The sequence below is a fragment of the Betta splendens genome, chromosome 5 (assembly GCF_900634795.4).
Source record: "Betta splendens chromosome 5, fBetSpl5.4, whole genome shotgun sequence".
Classification (NCBI taxonomy): Eukaryota; Metazoa; Chordata; class Actinopteri; order Anabantiformes; family Osphronemidae; genus Betta; species Betta splendens.
This window is the reverse complement of record NC_040885.2, coordinates 595,411-613,366: the sequence shown is the minus strand read 5'-3', so window position 1 is coordinate 613,366 and position 17,956 is coordinate 595,411. Positions and strand designations below refer to the sequence as shown.

The following is a 17,956-nucleotide window of genomic DNA, read 5'->3' as shown; positions in this document are numbered from 1 at the left end:
CAAAACACTATTGGTTTTTCTGCATTTTACTCACACTTTGTGACCTTTCTCTTCTCCTTTGCTTTAGGCCCTCTCTTTTAAGCTGCCTCATCTCTTATCGTCCATTTTCTCCAGTGCTTTCTCTTCACTTTGTTCTGTTTTTGCTCCATTGTGTCTGTTTTACTTTGTTGCTGCTTCTTTCTTTGTCTGCATTTTCCAATCCAAAGAGTCTTGATAAAATAAACTTTTGTTTCAGCGCCCTCAATTGCCATTTCAATTATATGGTAGAGGCAAATACGTGCAAGGGGTGAACCTCAGCTTTAGTTGCCTCCAGTAGACAGAAGACACTGGCCTGCTGCAAATGAAGACATATGTTCGTCTGAAGATGTTTTTGCCTTCGCGTCCTGCCAAGATAACACATTTATTGAGTAGAAAAAATCAGGAGCAGCTGATTAAAAAGGAATTAACACCAGTGCTGTTGCAGACTGACAAACACTGCACCGGTGTTAGTAAACATTTTCTACACCTGGGTATCACTGCTAACACTTCAGAGAGGAAAACTGTACTGAGGCCCATGGGTAAAAACAAGAGCCGGACTCGGATGACATACCCAGGAACACCTTCCTGTGCCCTCGCCAAAGACCTGTTACCGCCACATATATTAGTTGGCTAAGAAAAAAAGCCATGCATTGGAGATTGTCTTAACAGCTGTAAATAGGCTTTGCAGGGTAAAGCGGCCTGTCTTTCAACGAGATGATTTCTGTAAGCAGCTTAGTGTTTCCACCTCCTCATTACGCATCCTCACCTATTCATGTTCTGGGTGAGACGTGGAATTATTTCTCACACATCCCTTCTATCGTATTAGGATAATGCTAATGTGCCAGTGGAATTAAACATGTAGCCTATTATCTGTTGTCAGGGTACATGGATGTGGGCTACGTGGTTGCGTTAGCATGTGCTGGAGGAAAGGGTTCGGTAGAGCAAGTAGAAATTGCCATAGTCCAGTGTAATGGACAAATGGTAAGCAGTCCGCTTGCCCCCCATTACATCATCAAGGGTTTAAAATAGTTTTATCTACTAACTGATCGATCCCATTCCTGTCATCAATTATGTGTGAGAATCTACTGTTTGGTTGCAAACAGAAAATGTTCTAAATTTTTAAAAAGCGATACACTTCGTATTTTTCTAGTTAACTCACTCGTGATGTGACTTCGTACGAGTGGACGTCTTCACAGAGGTTTGGGTATCGAGACAAATGATTCTCCCTACAGATATGCCCGTGGTCATTTTGCATGCGTCATTCCATAGCGCCATTATCGTTGCTGTCACCCCTCTGGTTGTATGGCAATGAAAAACTCTGAGCCAGAGGTTTGAACTACACCTCTCTATCATGGCGAGAAGATCGGGGCCATCTCAGGATGTCATTAGAAGTGCTGTGGACGTCTGAAGGCTAGGTGGACTTGTCGTCTAATGAGGAGCCAGCCGTCATGCGAGCGCTTGTCTGGAGGAGGTGTCACACAGAGGTGCCACTCTCCGTCCAGGACGCTGATATTTTTCACCACTGAGTAGCACGGAGACTGCATCATTAGAGGCAGAGATGGACATGGGGACGATGGGCCTAACCAGACAAGACAGTGAGATGGTAATGATATATAACATTGTACCGAACAAAAAGGTCAGTTTTTTTTTTTTCCTCCTGACATTTTTGAGTCTAAATCAATTCTCAACATTTGCTCTTACTTACCTGCGGCAAGAAGGTTTTGTGAAGTGCGGTTAGGATTTATTAATCTGTTTGATTTTTTTCTATGCCAGCTGAACCAGCAAACACGTTTTGCTCCAACCAAAGACATCGTATGTCAAGGTAGAGGCAGAAGTGAAAGGATTATGTTCTTATCTTTCCTTTTGGTTCGTCCGCCATGTCGCCGTGAATGGAGAAACATTTTTTGGTTTGACCTTTTCACAGTCTGGAAGAACTAGAGGCGGTGAAAGTGTATAGAAAGCTCAAATTGCCAAGATAATATCAGCTTAACTACTGTGGTTAATTGTAATCACTGTACAGTGACTTTATACAGTATATTAAACACAGCCTGCTCTATTGTAAATTAAAGGATTGTGTTGAGGCTGCAAGTGCGAACAGAACCAAAACAAGTTCAGAAATCCAGTCGTCTACACCCAAGACATTTAGGCTCAAGATCAAGAGATTCATAAGAGAGATGAAAGTTGAGCTTCACAGATGAGGCTGTATAATTTGAAACAGGCCTCATCTTCCTTCAAGCTTTGAACTTTCTTTCAATTTTATTGATCCTCTCATCAGAACTTTGTTCCAGAATGTGACTCTGCTGTGTTCTGTGCAGTGGGTTTCTACAGTCTTTCACTGACTCTTACTGTGCTGCCTCAGTGTCTGTCCAATCCTTGTCATACATTTCTCTCTATTCTTAGATTCACAGTGAATGATTTTCTTCCACAGGCAACAGTCTGGCCTTTTGGGATGTATTATTTTACCACCAAATGCAACATTCACAGGTGGAACTCCAGGCTGAACTGAGGGTTTATATTTTATTTTATTTTATCAGTCTTGCGTGACACAACTAACAGTAACAAGACCACCTCTAATTGCATGTTCTGATACTTTTAAGCCCAAGCTTTGGGATGATCTAACACAAAGGGCTGTGTTTATTGTTAGATTGCTTTTACATAACGATTAAAATTCCTTAACATTCTCAACCATTGTCTTATCATTTGATTTTAAACCCACGTGTCTTCAGTGCATGGCATATACTGACCTTTCTATGTAAATCATCTAAAAACACCCTGAACATATTCTGCTTTCTTCTCATGCAAATGCATTATTCTTATGGGAGGATTCCCCTCTAAGTCTTTTCATTTTTGTGCTGTCTATTGTGCTTTTGCTACAGTAGGTTACGAGTCCATTGTTCCCAGTGCGAGCCATGGATATGACACAGCACAAACCCTGTGGTGAAGCGAATCAAAACCGAGAGCCATTTCAAAGCTTTCTGTAGCTATTAATATGCAGTTGACAACATAATTGAGGTTATTTAAAGACGCGCCATGTGCCTCTAGATGGAAGCAAACGGAAGCGCAGATTGTTGTTCTTTCTACTTATAGTTCTGCAGCACCCCTAAATTCTATTTCAGATGCTGGTAACTAATTCCAAACAATACTGGCAGGAAGATTTTCACGCCTACAACATTTGTGTTAATGGTCTTGCAAACTGACATCTCGGACCTTAATTTTTTTCTAAAGACAAATTTCTGCCGGTTTGGCAGCAATAAGCACTCATAACGAGGACGTGTGCTGTTATGATGAGAACAGATGCTAAAGGTTGGGGTCTTTTTTGTTTTTATTTCTTCCATTCTCTCCGGTTTTAATTGCATTTTTCCATAGGAAGGCCCGGGCTTGCGGTGGTGTTTGATCATAGCCGTGTGTGCGCTTGTTTGTTTTTCTTTTCCCTCCCAAGAGTTTCATTAGTCTTCTCCATTTAGCCGCCACATTACTTTCATTACAACATGTATGCATGTTGGGAAAAGCTGCCCTGATCTTTTTCTCTCTCCATGCAGATGGTAGCCACGTCTTACTCTCTCTAGATTGGCGCTCGGCCTATATTTGTCCCCTACCAGCCAGCATTCGCCTCATGGCGCAGCCTCGCAGGCTTAATTAAATATCAGACCTAAGCTAATTCTGGTGGTGGGCACCCGAGGGCTTTGTGGAAAGAAAGGCGGAGGGCGCACAAAAGAAAAGGGGGTGAAATAGACTGATTGTAGGAGTAACCTCCTCCTTGCCAACTTGCGGTGAGTGGCAAGCAGACTGGGAGTTGATTTGCAGTCATTACTAGGAAATGAGTAGGGCCCGAGGATGATGATCACATATTTTCAGTGCGATGTGACTGGAGATGTTGTGCAATGTTAATCTCATCTTCCGTGTCCCCGAGACATATAAAATAAATGGAGATGAAACCCTTTCGCACCATCTTCACAGTGGGGCCATGTGTGATACAAATGGACCTGATTATGCAATGGCTTCTGCCTGTCCCCAAGAAAAGGGTTCTCATTTAGCCATTAGCCAGCCTCAGTAGCCAGCAGTTCTAATTATCACGACTGCATGAAGCTGAGACATTATTTGTATGTGCACAACGAAGCATCCTAGCCAGGAATGAAATCTATACAATATGCAGTGTTTTAGCTCCGTTATGTTGACTCTGGCTTTTCACAGCATGAGCGTTGTGCGTTGGATCCCACGTCTCTCATAGTGTTGGATCGCCCCGTCTTTAACCTCGCCATGTTCGCTGTGATGCTTGGGGACATTGAAACCATCTCCATTTATTTCGGCAGAGTGGTGTCACAAAGTTAAATCTCTGGAGGTTTTTTCCCTCTTTGTTTTTTTCCTTTTGTAAAAGTTTCCCGTTATCATCAGGCCGTAATTGCTGATACGGCTGCAATAGCTGGTGTAGCGCATAATAAGCAGGTTTTCTGTCAATTACTAGTGCAGCAGGAATGAACACCTGCCTTGTTCTCACCCCATTACCTTCCCTGGCACATTACATGCCTTTTAATATATTTAATATATAATATATCTTTAAAACACCTATCTTGCTTTTTCAGGTCCTCATCACCGTGTCAATATCTGTGGCTTTTTTTTACACCTCAAACAATGCAGTGTTCCGTACTACAACTTTGTTCCTGCACTTGTTTCTTTTTTTCCCCCTTTAAAGCAAAAGCCATTTCCTCTGTGCCGTCCCTCTCCGCTGCACATGCCCGCAGGACACTCTATTTCATCTGGCTTTGAACTCTTTTTAATTTTGCGCAGTAGCAGTTTTTTATTAACATATTTATTCATTTATGACTCCACTGAAAGCCCTTTGCATATGAGCACACCTTTCCTCCCGCTTTCGTTCTTCCCCCTCAGCTCTCCGCAGAGGACCGGGCTTCATAACTGCAGTGTTGGTTTAATCCCTGCCACCCTGTCGGAGGCTATTTTCTGTGGGCCCTTTTTGTTAAGACGGCGCCAGAGCGCAGCCTGAGTTTTTCCACGTTCCCCAGCTCGCCGGCTTCTGTCTAGGCTGCTACTTGTACTGGTCTGTTTTTCCAAGGGTGGAGCGTGTCTCTGGCCCCCAAGGTCAACTCATCTTCCTGGCCAATACACAGTGGATCTTCCTCCTCCACCATCCTTACCGCTCTCTTTCCCCTGAAGGAGACCACCTGTCAATGGCTGAACTCCCCCACCTATATAATAAAATGAATCAAAATGTGAGGGGCCGCATCAGGATCCGAGTTCTCACAAGGTTGTAGTGACAGTGAAGGGGATACACTGTATGTAAGGTATAATTAGATGAAAGTCCTACGAAGAAATGAACCTTTTGACCAAGAAAATGTCTGAATGTATGTAACAGTCACCGTGGTTTAGACACCTTTGTGAGTTTCATTGTGCATGCTGTCATTGCTACGTTAAGATTAGTAATCCTGGGTAATTTTCCTTGTGGATGGCAGTAAAGTGTTGCTTCAGTTTTTTTTCCTGACTTTATTCCAATTATTTTTACACATCGCACTCACCTTTTTTTGTACCTTCCTCTTTTCTTTCAATCAAGATAAGTGTCAGACTCTCAGACATTCGCGAAGCTGAGCCTAACCCTTGAAGTGCTCTGTGTCACTTTCTGTCTTTCTTGTCTCTCTCGTGTTTCTCATCTGTTTTTTCCCCCCTCCGTCTTTCAGATGCAAAGGAGATTGTGCTGAAAGCTCAGATTCTAGCAGGGGGCAGAGGCAAGGGTGTGTTCAACAGTGGCCTTAAAGGTGGAGTGCACTTAACCAAAGAGTAAGTATGCCCCATTGTGCATTTCAAACAGTGAGCTACTGTAGGAGATGAATTCATATTTTTTTTCCCCCGTCTGTGACGACGTCTTCTAAGTAGGTAGGCTCAAAGAGCTCTGTGAAGATGCTCCCTAGGTACAAAGACGCAGTCAGGATTACATTTGCTGCAAGTAAACTGCTTTCTTTCTCCCACTGCCTCGTTTTAGAACAACTAACCTCAATTAACAGTTAAATAAAGGATTTTAGGCTTGGCAGAAGCTCGATGCACCCCACACTGAGAGTGTTTCTCGCAGGTTTATTGGGTTTTATGTCACTGCTGAGCTTTATTTTCTTCTCCTTCACAATTACGGGGATGATGCTGTCCTTCCAACGAGGGCTTAGTTCTGCATTTTCCAACCTTCCCTGTACAACGCCGCTGCCTTTTTTATTATAGGTGCTTACCATTTACTGCCGCCTTAAAGGCAAAAAAAAGGGTGATTTATGACAGTTGTCCTGGAAATGTATCATCGTCACCCTACTTTAAGGTTGGCAATGGCCGGAAACTTTTTCAAAGTGAGATATGCTGAAGTTCATTGTCCCCAGACAGTGACACGAGTGCAGAGTTCAACTTCCTCTCATCTATCAAAGAATGAATACAACCGCTGGCTTCATTTGTATTCACTTACAAAACCAGAGCAGCCGAAAAGCAGCAGCCCTGGCATGCAGACTGCCTTTAAACAGAGAGGATGCGTGGAGGTTCATTCGCAGTGATGTGTAGATGTAGCAAAGTGCCTCCAAAAGCTGTGCTTTGTCAGAATCTGTTACATTAATGCCTAGACAGAGCTGAGGCAAATCTCTCTGTAAATGAACAAGAGGAGCGCGGAAGACTCGCACCTTCTTCTCTTTCATTCTGCAAGGGATGTTTTCAACAGTAAAAGGCATCTCGCTTGACCTGTGATCTCTCCTTCAGCCCTGCAGTGGTCGGCGAGCTGGCCGGCAAGATGCTAGGCTTCAACCTGACTACCAAGCAGACGCCTAAAGACGGAGTGAAAGTGAAAACGGTGAGCCAATGATCAGACAGCCCAATGTCCTCTGCTTTTTTGTGATGTTTGGATTTCTTTCTTTCTGACCCCATTTCAAGGCATTTTAACTTCAGTAATGCAGCTCTGTAAAATTAATGGCTGTGAACGCTGTCGGGTTCTAACGTTCTTGTTATAGGTTTTTTTACTAGATAAAAATAGTAGCTGTCCACTGGTGTTTACTGTGGGTTTCGACTGGTTGCTGTCGTGGCTCGTTGCATAAATTGAGCTGAGCCCAGTGTGAATTTAAACTGGTAAACAATAGTTTCTGTTTGCCACTAACAAGCAGAAATATTGTTTTCTGTCCTTGCATGCTGCATGCTGTACCTCCTCAGAACAGACATTTCCAGGTGATGAAGCCTTTCTTACGCTGAACGCACGCACGCACACACACACACACACACACACACACACACACACACACACACACACACACACACACACACACACACTTGTTTATCCAGATACTACCTACCTACCAGCTCCTTTTCCCACTGCAGAGTTTAGATGGAATCAAATGCCTGTCACATTTGAAAGTGTCACACTTTTGTAGAAACCACCCTGCAGCAGAGGACATTCACTTGCTCTGAATTCATTTTGCATCTTGGAGGCAGAGGGGGAAAAGCTCCCAAACAACAAAGTACACAGGATTTAATATGAGCTTTTCAGGACCTGGATTTGACCCTGCATTTGCCTCCAAAAGATGCACATTCTCTTAACATTTCATTCGCAAAGCGCCTACCAATGGAATGGAAAAAAGTTTTAAAATCGGGCCTGCAATTTAGTATTCGCCATTTGGAACCATTCTAAATCAGGAGCTGGCGCAGTGAGGGCCTAGTCTGTCAGATGACAGCCAGAGATTAGCTGTCACTTTGCCACTGGAGGTTATATCGACGCACACTTTGTACCCAACCATAGAGCAGGGCACACTACAGAAAAAGGACAGCACGTCTACATCACCTACATGGACTTGATGCTAGAACTCTTATAAAGCCAAGAGGAGGGGAAGGTGAGACAGAGTATGAAGGAAAGCGGTGGAAAAACACCGAGACAAAACTGGTTTGACGGGGGAAGGAATGGCCTCATGGGAGCGGAATGTTTCGTTTCACTGAAGTATCAGGCTTCAAGTCAAATGACTGGGAACTTAGAAGAGTGACTGACTGGGGGAGACAACATTTAGACAAGGAGATAGGAGTGGTGCCTGTTAACATGAAGCATGGAGGAGGGCTATCCATTCTCATTCACTGGGTGATGGGGTGGAAACCAAACATAAGGCCTGTGCCCGTTCGTACACTCCACCCAGAAAAACTGCAGCCCATTAACCACAACAGATTTGTCTTTCTCCTGATTCTGTTCAATGTGAAAACAAGGCAGAATTGCTAAATAAAACTTTTTTTTTTTTTTTTTGCTGGACCTTGTTTAGGTGATGGTTGCTGAGGCCCTGGACATTAGCAGGGAGACCTACTTCGCCATCCTAATGGACCGCGCCTGTAACGGACCTGTGATGGTGGGCAGCCCCCAGGGAGGCGTGGACATCGAGGAGGTGGCCGCCAAGAGCCCAGAACTGATCTTTAAGGTATTTAAACTTACGTGTTATATTACACTGCTCAGTCTTATCTGGGATGATGATGTTGTTTATCAAAAGACCTAACTCCATCATTCACAAAGGTTATATTATTCTTGACACCGTGCCAGGGCTGCGTAGTCTAGTGGGTTTTACAGGTGGAATTTGTTCTGCTAATTTAGTTAAATTTATTGTCATGGCACAGCAACAGCTGTACATCATGCTCCCACACAGCAACGCTGGAGCCGAACATTAACAGACACAGACACACATGAAGACGCCGTCTGTGTTTTTTATTGCCATTAATTAGACGTCATTTACAGGACTCGATGCGCTGTAGTTACTTTACTACGTGGCGACAGATCGTTGTCATTGTCAGCAGATGTACAGCTTAACCATTGCAGATGGAGTTTGCCTAATGTTATATATTGCTCTCCTGCTATTATATGCAGATGTAGTCCATCATTTTACTACACAGCTGTGGTGTTGCTGTTTTAACACGCGCATAAATGGTCTAGACATAGTTTATACATTACAAACTCATTGTTTGTACCTGGAGTTATTTATTCATATTTTAGCTAATAACCCTATCTGAAAGTCAGTGGTCTTCTTTTCTGGCACCTTTCTACTGCTTCATATGGGTGTAGACAGTTTAACACATATGTCTGCTTTATTTTAGATAGGCCTGGAGTTTGAGCCGCCTATTCTCTCTCTCTTTTCTCTCTCTCACTCAATTAGTTCATCTCCCTCTCTGTTTCACATTCTCTGTTCATCCTGCAGGAAGTCATAGATATATTTCAAGGCGTTCAAGACGACCAGGCTCTTCGCATGGCATCTAATTTGGGTTTCAAAGGACCTCTGCAGAGACAGGTAATGGGCACCAGAGTCTCACGATGCAAGAACAGCCAGGAAGATGTATGCACCAACACGCATATGCACAGCGAGCTGCACGCTTGTTTACAGAAATGCCAAACTTTTGCTATTATTAGTTTTCCAGAGGCGAGTTGTGAAGTGTCATTACACCAGACTCTGTTAGCAGGTGGTCCATTGTCAAATCTGGCAGTGAAACGCAGCAAAGTGACGGGTATATGGAGCTGACATCACTAATGAGACCCTTATTCGTTAGGACATAAAGCACATTTACTGATAGGAAGTGAATCCTGCAGTGAGGCTCAAAAAGCCTTCAATAGTCAACTTACAATTTAAAGGACAGTTACATGATTGTTTTCTCTTGTCAGCTGATGTTTTAAGATCAGAATTTGTGTGTTTGGATACATGTGGTTTATTTCAAAGCCATTTGTCACTTGGCTTCAGATCACTAATTAGTTCTTTCTTACACAGACATTTCTGCAATGACAATGAGACATCAGATTAACTCCGATTGTTAACATATCTATAACTGAGCCAAATGAATCTGCTTCTGAAAGAAATAGAGTCAAATTGTCTGAGTTTTGTTTGCATCCTATTGCATGTAATTCTTTATTTATTTTTTCGGGATTTATTGGCATTTATTCTGTCAGGGAAAGAAATGGAATGTGATTGGATAAGTGTTGGCATTGTCAGTGTGTGCTTATTGTTGGTTGCTCAGCTGCCAGGCTGTTTAATTCAGAGATAATTACAGTTCTTCAAAGTACCTTGACTTCCTAGAATGAGCTATGGGGTGACAGGATGTTTGGATGCAAATGTAGCAGTGTAAAGAATTCACTGAAACTGGTGGAGTGTGTGTGAAGCGGTGCCTTAGGACGTGTTTTAGCGCTTTGTCAAGCTATTATTATTACTTACATTACAGTTATGATGACATTACCCCATTTCTGCGTTGCTGCGTTCACTGACCATATTTATCTGTGGTCCCCTTGAGGTTTGTAGCCATTAATCTTGTGAGCAACCCTATAACAAAATTGTGCTGCTACTACAGCCACAGGTTGCATTTTTGTTAGAATCTTATCCACATTCTCTACATGTGTATTTCTCACCTATACATATTTCTCACCCTTTGAGGAGAAGAATTTGTTTTGCGACACACACATTTATGCAGAACAAACCCAAACAGAGTGATGCCGATGGTTTACTGGATGTGGCCGTTTGCGAGAGGCTGAATGGCCTTGGCGGGGCCAGCTGCTCACAGCCCAACCATCAGGTAATTACTGTTCTCTGTGGACCTCACAGGCAGCAGATCAGATTAAGAGGCTCTATGATCTGTTCCTGAAAGTCGACGCCACTCAAGTTGAAGTCAACCCTCTCGGAGAGACTCCCGAAGGACAAGGTACCTCGTATCGCAGGAAGTGTCTGTATTTGTGTGTGTAATGTGTGCATTGTGTGTCTGTGTTTGCATTTTTCCTTATTTCTGTCATCAATGAAACAAAACTACCCCTCAGTTAAAATAGAGAATATAATATTTCACTGTGGAGTCAGCTACTGATCACTGGCTGTAAGCTACAGAGACTTTTTCCTTGGGCACGACTGCACGTAAGAGTGTGAAGTATAATTGCAACACATTCACGTCAGCCTCTCGTCAGCGTGACTTTGTCGGAATCAAAATCGGAGTAGCTTCAGGGCACGGCGCTCTCCATATTCATAGCGTGTTTCGTTGTTGTTGATTAACTAAAGGCATACAGTCTATCATCATCTAATAATGAGGAATTCCAAATTACAGCGGCAGTTACAGATACATCCCTCATGTCATCAAAGAGCATCCTCTCAGGCATTTTCTATGAATATGTAAGAAAACATCTGATAAGCTTTATGCAGGGCGGCGGCAGGTCCTTAAATGACTCCACTTCAGTTGTGAGGATGGTTTCCAAAGACTTAAACATCACGGATGTTCTTTTTAGTTAGACTTCTTTATCTATAAATTAAGAAAATGTAAATCTCAGTATATTTGCCTGAGAAAATGTTTTTTGTATCCAGTTGTCTGCATTAGTACTGTTTAGAAATACAGTGATTAGGAAGTTATTGAAAGGGAAATCACAACAAACTTAAAAGCAAGAAATCCGCATCCTCTCTTAATTATAGCAGTATATTCAGTACAGGTTCAACCTATTGAATTAATTTGAAGCGGTTGGATTCCTCATTGTGCAGTAGAGCAGTAAACACTGTCAGTGTTGTCAGTCAACTCAACAAATATAAATTGTCACAGTGAGACGACGTCTAAATGCAAACCTCGATGTCGCCATTGTTATTCTGTGAAGGCTGCTTTAAACAGTGGCACTAATGTGAGATTAATGGATTTCTAAATTGGCAGTTGGCCCTGCTCAATAACTGACAGTCTCTCTGTTGTACCACATGAAAAACAATCCCATCAGTTGCCCCTTCCCTTGTCACTTGTCCAGCGAAATCCCTCTGGGATTTATGTAAAACAGATTATTAGATGTTTTGGTTTTGTTTTTGTTTTTTTCATAAAGTTAAACAGGATTTTAATGTTATATAAGCAAACTTTGCAGACATCCTTAAGCAAAAGCACACACTACAAAATTCTGAAGTGCTTGTTTTATTTTAGCTCAATGGAATAAACCGATATCACAAATATCCAGGAAACTTTCTCACAATGCTGATCCATAGCTGTTTGTTATCAGAAGTATCAGAAACAGAGACTACGGTGCTTTTTTTGGTGAGTGGGCATTAGTCCTGTAGGTTCTTGCTTCAGTTGCTAGTCAGAAAAGAACAACTTTACAGTAAACAATAGATACTGTAACCTTAAAAAAGTGCTATGATGCTGCTAATGTTGAACCTGCATCAAACTTAATTTTCCTCCCACAGAAAAAATGAGTTATTGTCTTTTGCACTGAACACAGATTGACTGTGATGTGTCCTATCAAGCTGCATTACAGCACTCAGATGATGTATCACTTTGATGTTATTTAGTCTCCCCCAAAACGGATTCTTGTTCAAAAGACGTTTTTATCAAAGATTGACGAGAGGAGTTCTCATGAATATTAATGATTTCAAAGGTTTGACTTTTTTCATTGGTGGAAATCAATCATATTTAGCTGAGAGGTATTGAGTTTCTATTTTTTTTTTTTTCAACCACCTTTTGCAGCAAAGAACGCTACTCTATGTTAAAAACAGCCCATTCTTTGGTTTGATTTGTTGGCGTCACAAGGGAGCGCAGCTATTTCCTCTTTAGTGCCCACCAGACGTGTTGGCAAGTGAAATTTCTCAAGGGTAGAATATTGGTATTTTTCTGTCTGATTTGGTAACAGCAGAATTTATTTTGTAGATGGACGACAATAATAGATGTGTCAAAACAAAACAGAGGGAATCATCTAGTGGGAGAGCTTTTTTACTTGGAGACACAGCACCCACCGGTGGTTCTCATTCCCAGGAGAGTCTTGTCTGCTGGATTTTCTGTGTCCATGAATGTGTTTTGCTTTTGTTTTGTTCTTCCTTCCTTTTATATGTCCCTTCAAACAGTTTTGCACCTTGTCTTGCTGTTACATATGCATTATCTGCCCATCTGTGCATCTGCAGTGCACCATTCGTGAGTAAGGCTTGTGCTGCAGATGACCATAGAGTACCAGCAAATGCATGTAGTTGTTAAAAAAGATTCCTAGGAACATTGTGGCCAAGCAAAACTGTCACCTTCTTTAAACCTTCTATTTACGTTTCTACATGTGCTGCAAAATACCCTATTTTTGAAATTTATGCCTGTTATTCTGCAGGTAGTTTCATTCAGTCTCTTTGAAATTCACTCTTTTTGAAGTGTAAAAAGAATGTCAATTTACTATTATGGTCTATGCCTCAGAGGCAGCATGAAAAACACATGCCCTAGTGATCCAACCTCTGAAATAATTAAGACCGGTAGGCCAAGGGGACATCTCTCAGTTCATTAATTTCAGCTTTTAAAATTCATAATTAGTGGGCTTTTTGATGGAATCTTTCTTTTCCTCTTCCCCTTAGCAGCCATCTTGCTCATTTCCACTTGTGTGCTCCTTTTGTTGTCATCCTTTTTTTTTCCCCCTGACTGAATCGTTTTTAAATTGTTTTTTCCTCTTTGTGTCTTTGCCCCAGTGGTTTGCTTTGATGCCAAGATCAACTTTGACGACAATGCCGAGTTCCGTCAGAAGGCCGTCTTCGCCATGGACGACATGACTGAGAGCGACCCCACGGAGATGCACGCAGCCAAATGGGACCTCAAATATATTGGACTGGATGGAAACATCGCCTGCTTTGGTATGGAGACATAACCCTGTTATACTGTAGCACACACACTCCAGCCGCTTCTCCCATAAGCAAACCTGTCCTGGCCCAGGGCTTTAACACGTCTCTTAGGACACGCAAGTAAAAAGCTCAGACCCAGTTAAAACTTGGTCACACTGCAGGCAGCTGTGGCTTTCCTCCAGTCCACGTTAGGAGCCGCGTTCCTAGGACTCCAGAAGGAATGCTGCCGTAACCAATGCGTTCTAATTAGCCATAATCCGCCCAGAAAGTCTCCTGTGAGCCAGATTGTTAGCATTCTCATTAAAGGCCCACTCTCTTGTCATAAATCAAAGCTTTTATACAGTGTACAGCCGCACTAACAGGTGCTCTCACTTCTCACCCCATAGTCTCATAAACACATTAGATATCTGTTAGTGCCCCCCCCCCCCAATTTTGCATCCCCAGCTCCCAGCCTCTCTTAAAGTAACAACAGCTTTTAAGGCCCTGCAGCTTCCCTGAGAGCTCTGTGAGCCACCAAAGTGACAGCTGTTAAAGTGAATTTGCCTTTTATTGAGACCTCGCGCGGGGAAGCCTGCCAGGACACAAGTTCAGCTTTGCTAAACCAAATGAGGTAAGACATTTTTTTGCCGCGCTTGGCTCCCGCTCAACTCAGCGGGGTAGCGGCGCTGGCAGTCGGCTAGACGGCGGCGCGGGCCGCGCAGCGACGTAGCCGAACCTCTTTTAATCAGCGCTCTCTTCTTTAAAGCAAAGCGTTGAGTCATAATCAAATTGTCTCCGTGTCGCTCGACTTGAAGCGTTGAATGTTCCTGATTAGGAGATTTCCAACGGATTCAGTATTTCAGTGTGACATTTTTTTCCCAGCCATTTGCTCTGGTTTATATTCTTCCCCTACTGTAAATTCATTTGTGGGCGCTTTTACAAATCATCTTTCCTTGTGTGCCGCCATTATTTAAATTAATTCTTTACTGTTAATGTCAAGCTTTCAGCCCAGGGCCATTGGTCTTATTTTCTGGAGTCATAATGGTCACGTTCATGCTGTTAATAATGTCTCTACCCACAGTATCTGACCCTCTAAGTTAAAGTTGGATTTTAATCAGGAAATGATTTTTCTTTTTTTTTTCTTTTTTTATTAAACAGTGAATGGAGCCGGTTTGGCCATGGCCACATGTGACATCATCGACTTACATGGAGGAAAGCCAGCTAACTTCTTAGACCTGGGTGGAGGCGTCAAAGAGAGGCAGGTGTATGAGGCCTTTAAGCTGCTCACTGCTGACCCAAAGGTAGGAATCGATACACAAACTCCAGTTTATATACTTTTTAAGTCAAAAAAGTCATCAGCACGTGCTCTTGCGTTGTAGCCCACAACACAAAATGAACAACGGAACCGTGTTAAATGGCAACTTGGTGCATTGTACAAGTTCTTCAGTTCCATGTTCAGAGAGTTAATAACTCCAAACTAAACAACTTGAGCCCTGTAAAGATACTGTCGTGCTGATTGTATGTTGACATTCATCACACCGTTAACTCCCCAGCTCTACTCCTACATTCCCATTTATTGGCGTCTCTAAGACTCGATCATAATATACAGAATACAGAGTAACATTTCATGCTTTCTGTCCTTTTTTTAATAAAGGTTTCTTTGCAACGGCTGATAGGGTTTGAAAGCCAACTCTTAATATAGAACGTACTTCACACTAATTAAAAAGGAATATCAACACATGTGGGAGTCAGCGGATTTCGCTAGTCATGTTCTTGTCAGGCGCCCGTGCATCACAGTCATGTGTGTTTTGTGTTGTCGTGCTGAAATTAATATCAATATTTCTAGTTTTCCGTGTCGATGTCATCAATCTATGCCAACAAATTGTTTTAAATCCCTCATTTTAGAGTTTAAACAGATTTGCTGACTGAAAAAAGTCCTTAACTACATAAAATGACCAAAAGTACAATATAACATTTTATGTAAATCAAAATTCGGGCTGAGGATCTGGAAATGGTTAGATCTGTGAAAGGTTCCGCCTCATATTCATCACGCAGCAGTCAATAGACCAGCGGTTCACATATTTTTACAGATGAATGTTAAAAACCTCCCCACCTCAACACCACAGCAGGTAATACATTGCCTCACTCAGATTTCCACTGTGTGTAGACTCTGTTTGGTCTCACGTGAATTTAACCCAGTGGTCTTTGGGAGAAAAAAATAAAAATGAATATGTTGGATAAAAAGCAAGTGCGATCAATAAGGGAGGGGGTAAAAAGTGATTCGTCACTCTCTCTCCCGGCATGGGGGCTACATCTGTTATTACTGAGCCCTTTTTAAACTCTGTGGAAATTCTCCAAAAGCAGCATCCAAAAACCTAAAACACACACACACACGCTCGTAGACAAAGAGGATTGTCGTTCACCCTCCTCCTGTTTCTGCCTCTCTTTCTGTCTTGGGCTTAGTCCCCAGATCCAGATGGGGGAGTAAGCCTGCTGCCTGTCCCTCCTGCTGCTGTGTATGGAAATAGAGACGTGGAGCTCCTCCCTAACAGGGGAAAAAGTAGAATTGGATTGACATTAAACTGAGTTGGAAGCCCCATTAGCATTTCAACCAGGGGAGCTGAGAAACCTGCTCTGATCTGTGGAGGGAATGTTAATCATTTCACAATAAGAGAGAGTGGAGAGAAAGCTTCATGTGTTTTCTTTTTTTTCTCTTTTTCATAAATTGTTGCTCACAAACTAAAATATGAGCAGAAATTGAAATTAAAGTCTTGCCCGAGGCTAAGTGAAAGTGACAAGGCGAGAAGTTATCGATTTTAGTTATGGTAAGAGCACTGCTTTCCTCGTTTGCCCTAAATATCAAGGCAATCAGTGCTTTTGGCCTTCAAAGATATGCAGCCCTATGTTAACAAGTTGAAGTCCCAGATGCACTGATTCACTTCCATTTTATTTATGGAGTTGCTGCATGTAAAAAAGCAACAGCTTCTGGTTTGGCAGCATATGTTACAGTGTGAGGACGCTCACTTTCTCCGATCCTGCATAAAATTAATTAAATAGCTGCTGTAGGGGAGGCCGGTAATGTTCTGCTGCATGCACGATTATGTGGCCTTTATCAGCGACCACTGTGACTTTGACTGGGGCAACATAAAACGGCTTACAAGCTGTGCAGAGACAACTGTGGAATCTGCAGCCGGGGCAGACTGCAGCAACTTGAAGGATCCGGCTGAAAATGGCATAGAATTCCACAAAATGTAGGCATTTTGGCATCTGCGCTTTTCTTTCACTTGATCTTACGCGCTCGCATTTACTCTCTCCCGCTCGCTTTTCACAGGCCCGGCTTTAAGGTCTCAGACTCATTGTGCTGAGAGGAGAGGAAGCGGTTTGAGTGCGCTGAATAGCAGAGACCAAGCCTGTAAATGAAAAAGCCCCTATTTTTTGTGTTGTTGTTTACTCGCTTACTTGTACAGTATCATTACCTTAAACATAATTATAGTTCTTTGCAAGGAAAGAAATGGAAAAACAGATGGAATGGTGATACTGTATCCAACGTGGGGAAAACATACAGGGAGCAGAGAAAAAAGTCGGCACGAGCAGAAACATAAATCACAAGCAAGTGTGTAGCCCTTATACTCCATATGTGTAGCTCAGCTGTGTGTACCAGACCGTTCAGCGTTGTTTGAATTTAGGCCCCTGGCTTTTTTTTTTTTTTTTTTTAACTGGGGACATATTTATTTTCCATGCTAAAATAAATAGCTACACTTTCTTCATATCCTAGTATAGAACAGTTTGTTGACAGTATAGTTGAATTTATTGAGCTTTCCCCCACATCACCTGTAGGCACGGAGCCGGAGCAGGCAGCAAATACCAACAGCCAAATAACCTTGATATTGCCTAGTGCCTTAAAGAAACAGGTGAAGTAGATGAATGTTTGTCAAACTCAACATCCATTTTGTTTTCAGGACTTAAGGCAGTGTTCAGATGTTTTTATGTGCCTTGACTTTTTTTAATGCACTGCGTGATTTACAGATCTATCGATGCACTCATTTACAGGCAAAAATTAGTCTAAATAATATAATTAGTATTATATGAAACTGAATCCCTATTTTTCTTTTTTTCCCTAAACAGCCTTTCAGACAGAATGTGTTGTGTCAGTACATGATGCTCAGATAAGTTTTATCGCGGCCTGAACAGAACATTATTTCCCATGAGCCCCAGGTGTTTGCAGGCTAAACATCATAGTTTCACAGGAAATTCAAGCCCATGTGTTGGTTGATGGGTGGCAGAGAGCTCGGACATGTCGGGAATACCCGCTACAGCAAACAGGACGGAACGCCGCACACGATTCCATAGCCACAGCAATATTGAACGTGGGTCCCCTGTCCCACCACTCGGCACCG

The 17,956-nt window shown here is 42.4% G+C and overlaps 1 protein-coding gene across 1 annotated transcript in view; it reads left to right on the top strand.

The window, feature by feature from the left end:
• Positions 1 to 17,956, top strand: part of suclg2 (succinate-CoA ligase GDP-forming subunit beta) — a 64,923-nt gene that overhangs the window by 22,225 nt on the left and 24,742 nt on the right. The window contains exons 3-9 of the mRNA XM_029150187.2: positions 5,706 to 5,805; positions 6,751 to 6,841; positions 8,283 to 8,435; positions 9,204 to 9,293; positions 10,590 to 10,686; positions 13,431 to 13,592; positions 14,718 to 14,860. Coding sequence (XP_029006020.1) covers positions 5,706 to 5,805; positions 6,751 to 6,841; positions 8,283 to 8,435; positions 9,204 to 9,293; positions 10,590 to 10,686; positions 13,431 to 13,592; positions 14,718 to 14,860 — 836 coding nt within the window. The remainder of the gene's footprint in view (positions 1 to 5,705; positions 5,806 to 6,750; positions 6,842 to 8,282; positions 8,436 to 9,203; positions 9,294 to 10,589; positions 10,687 to 13,430; positions 13,593 to 14,717; positions 14,861 to 17,956) is intronic.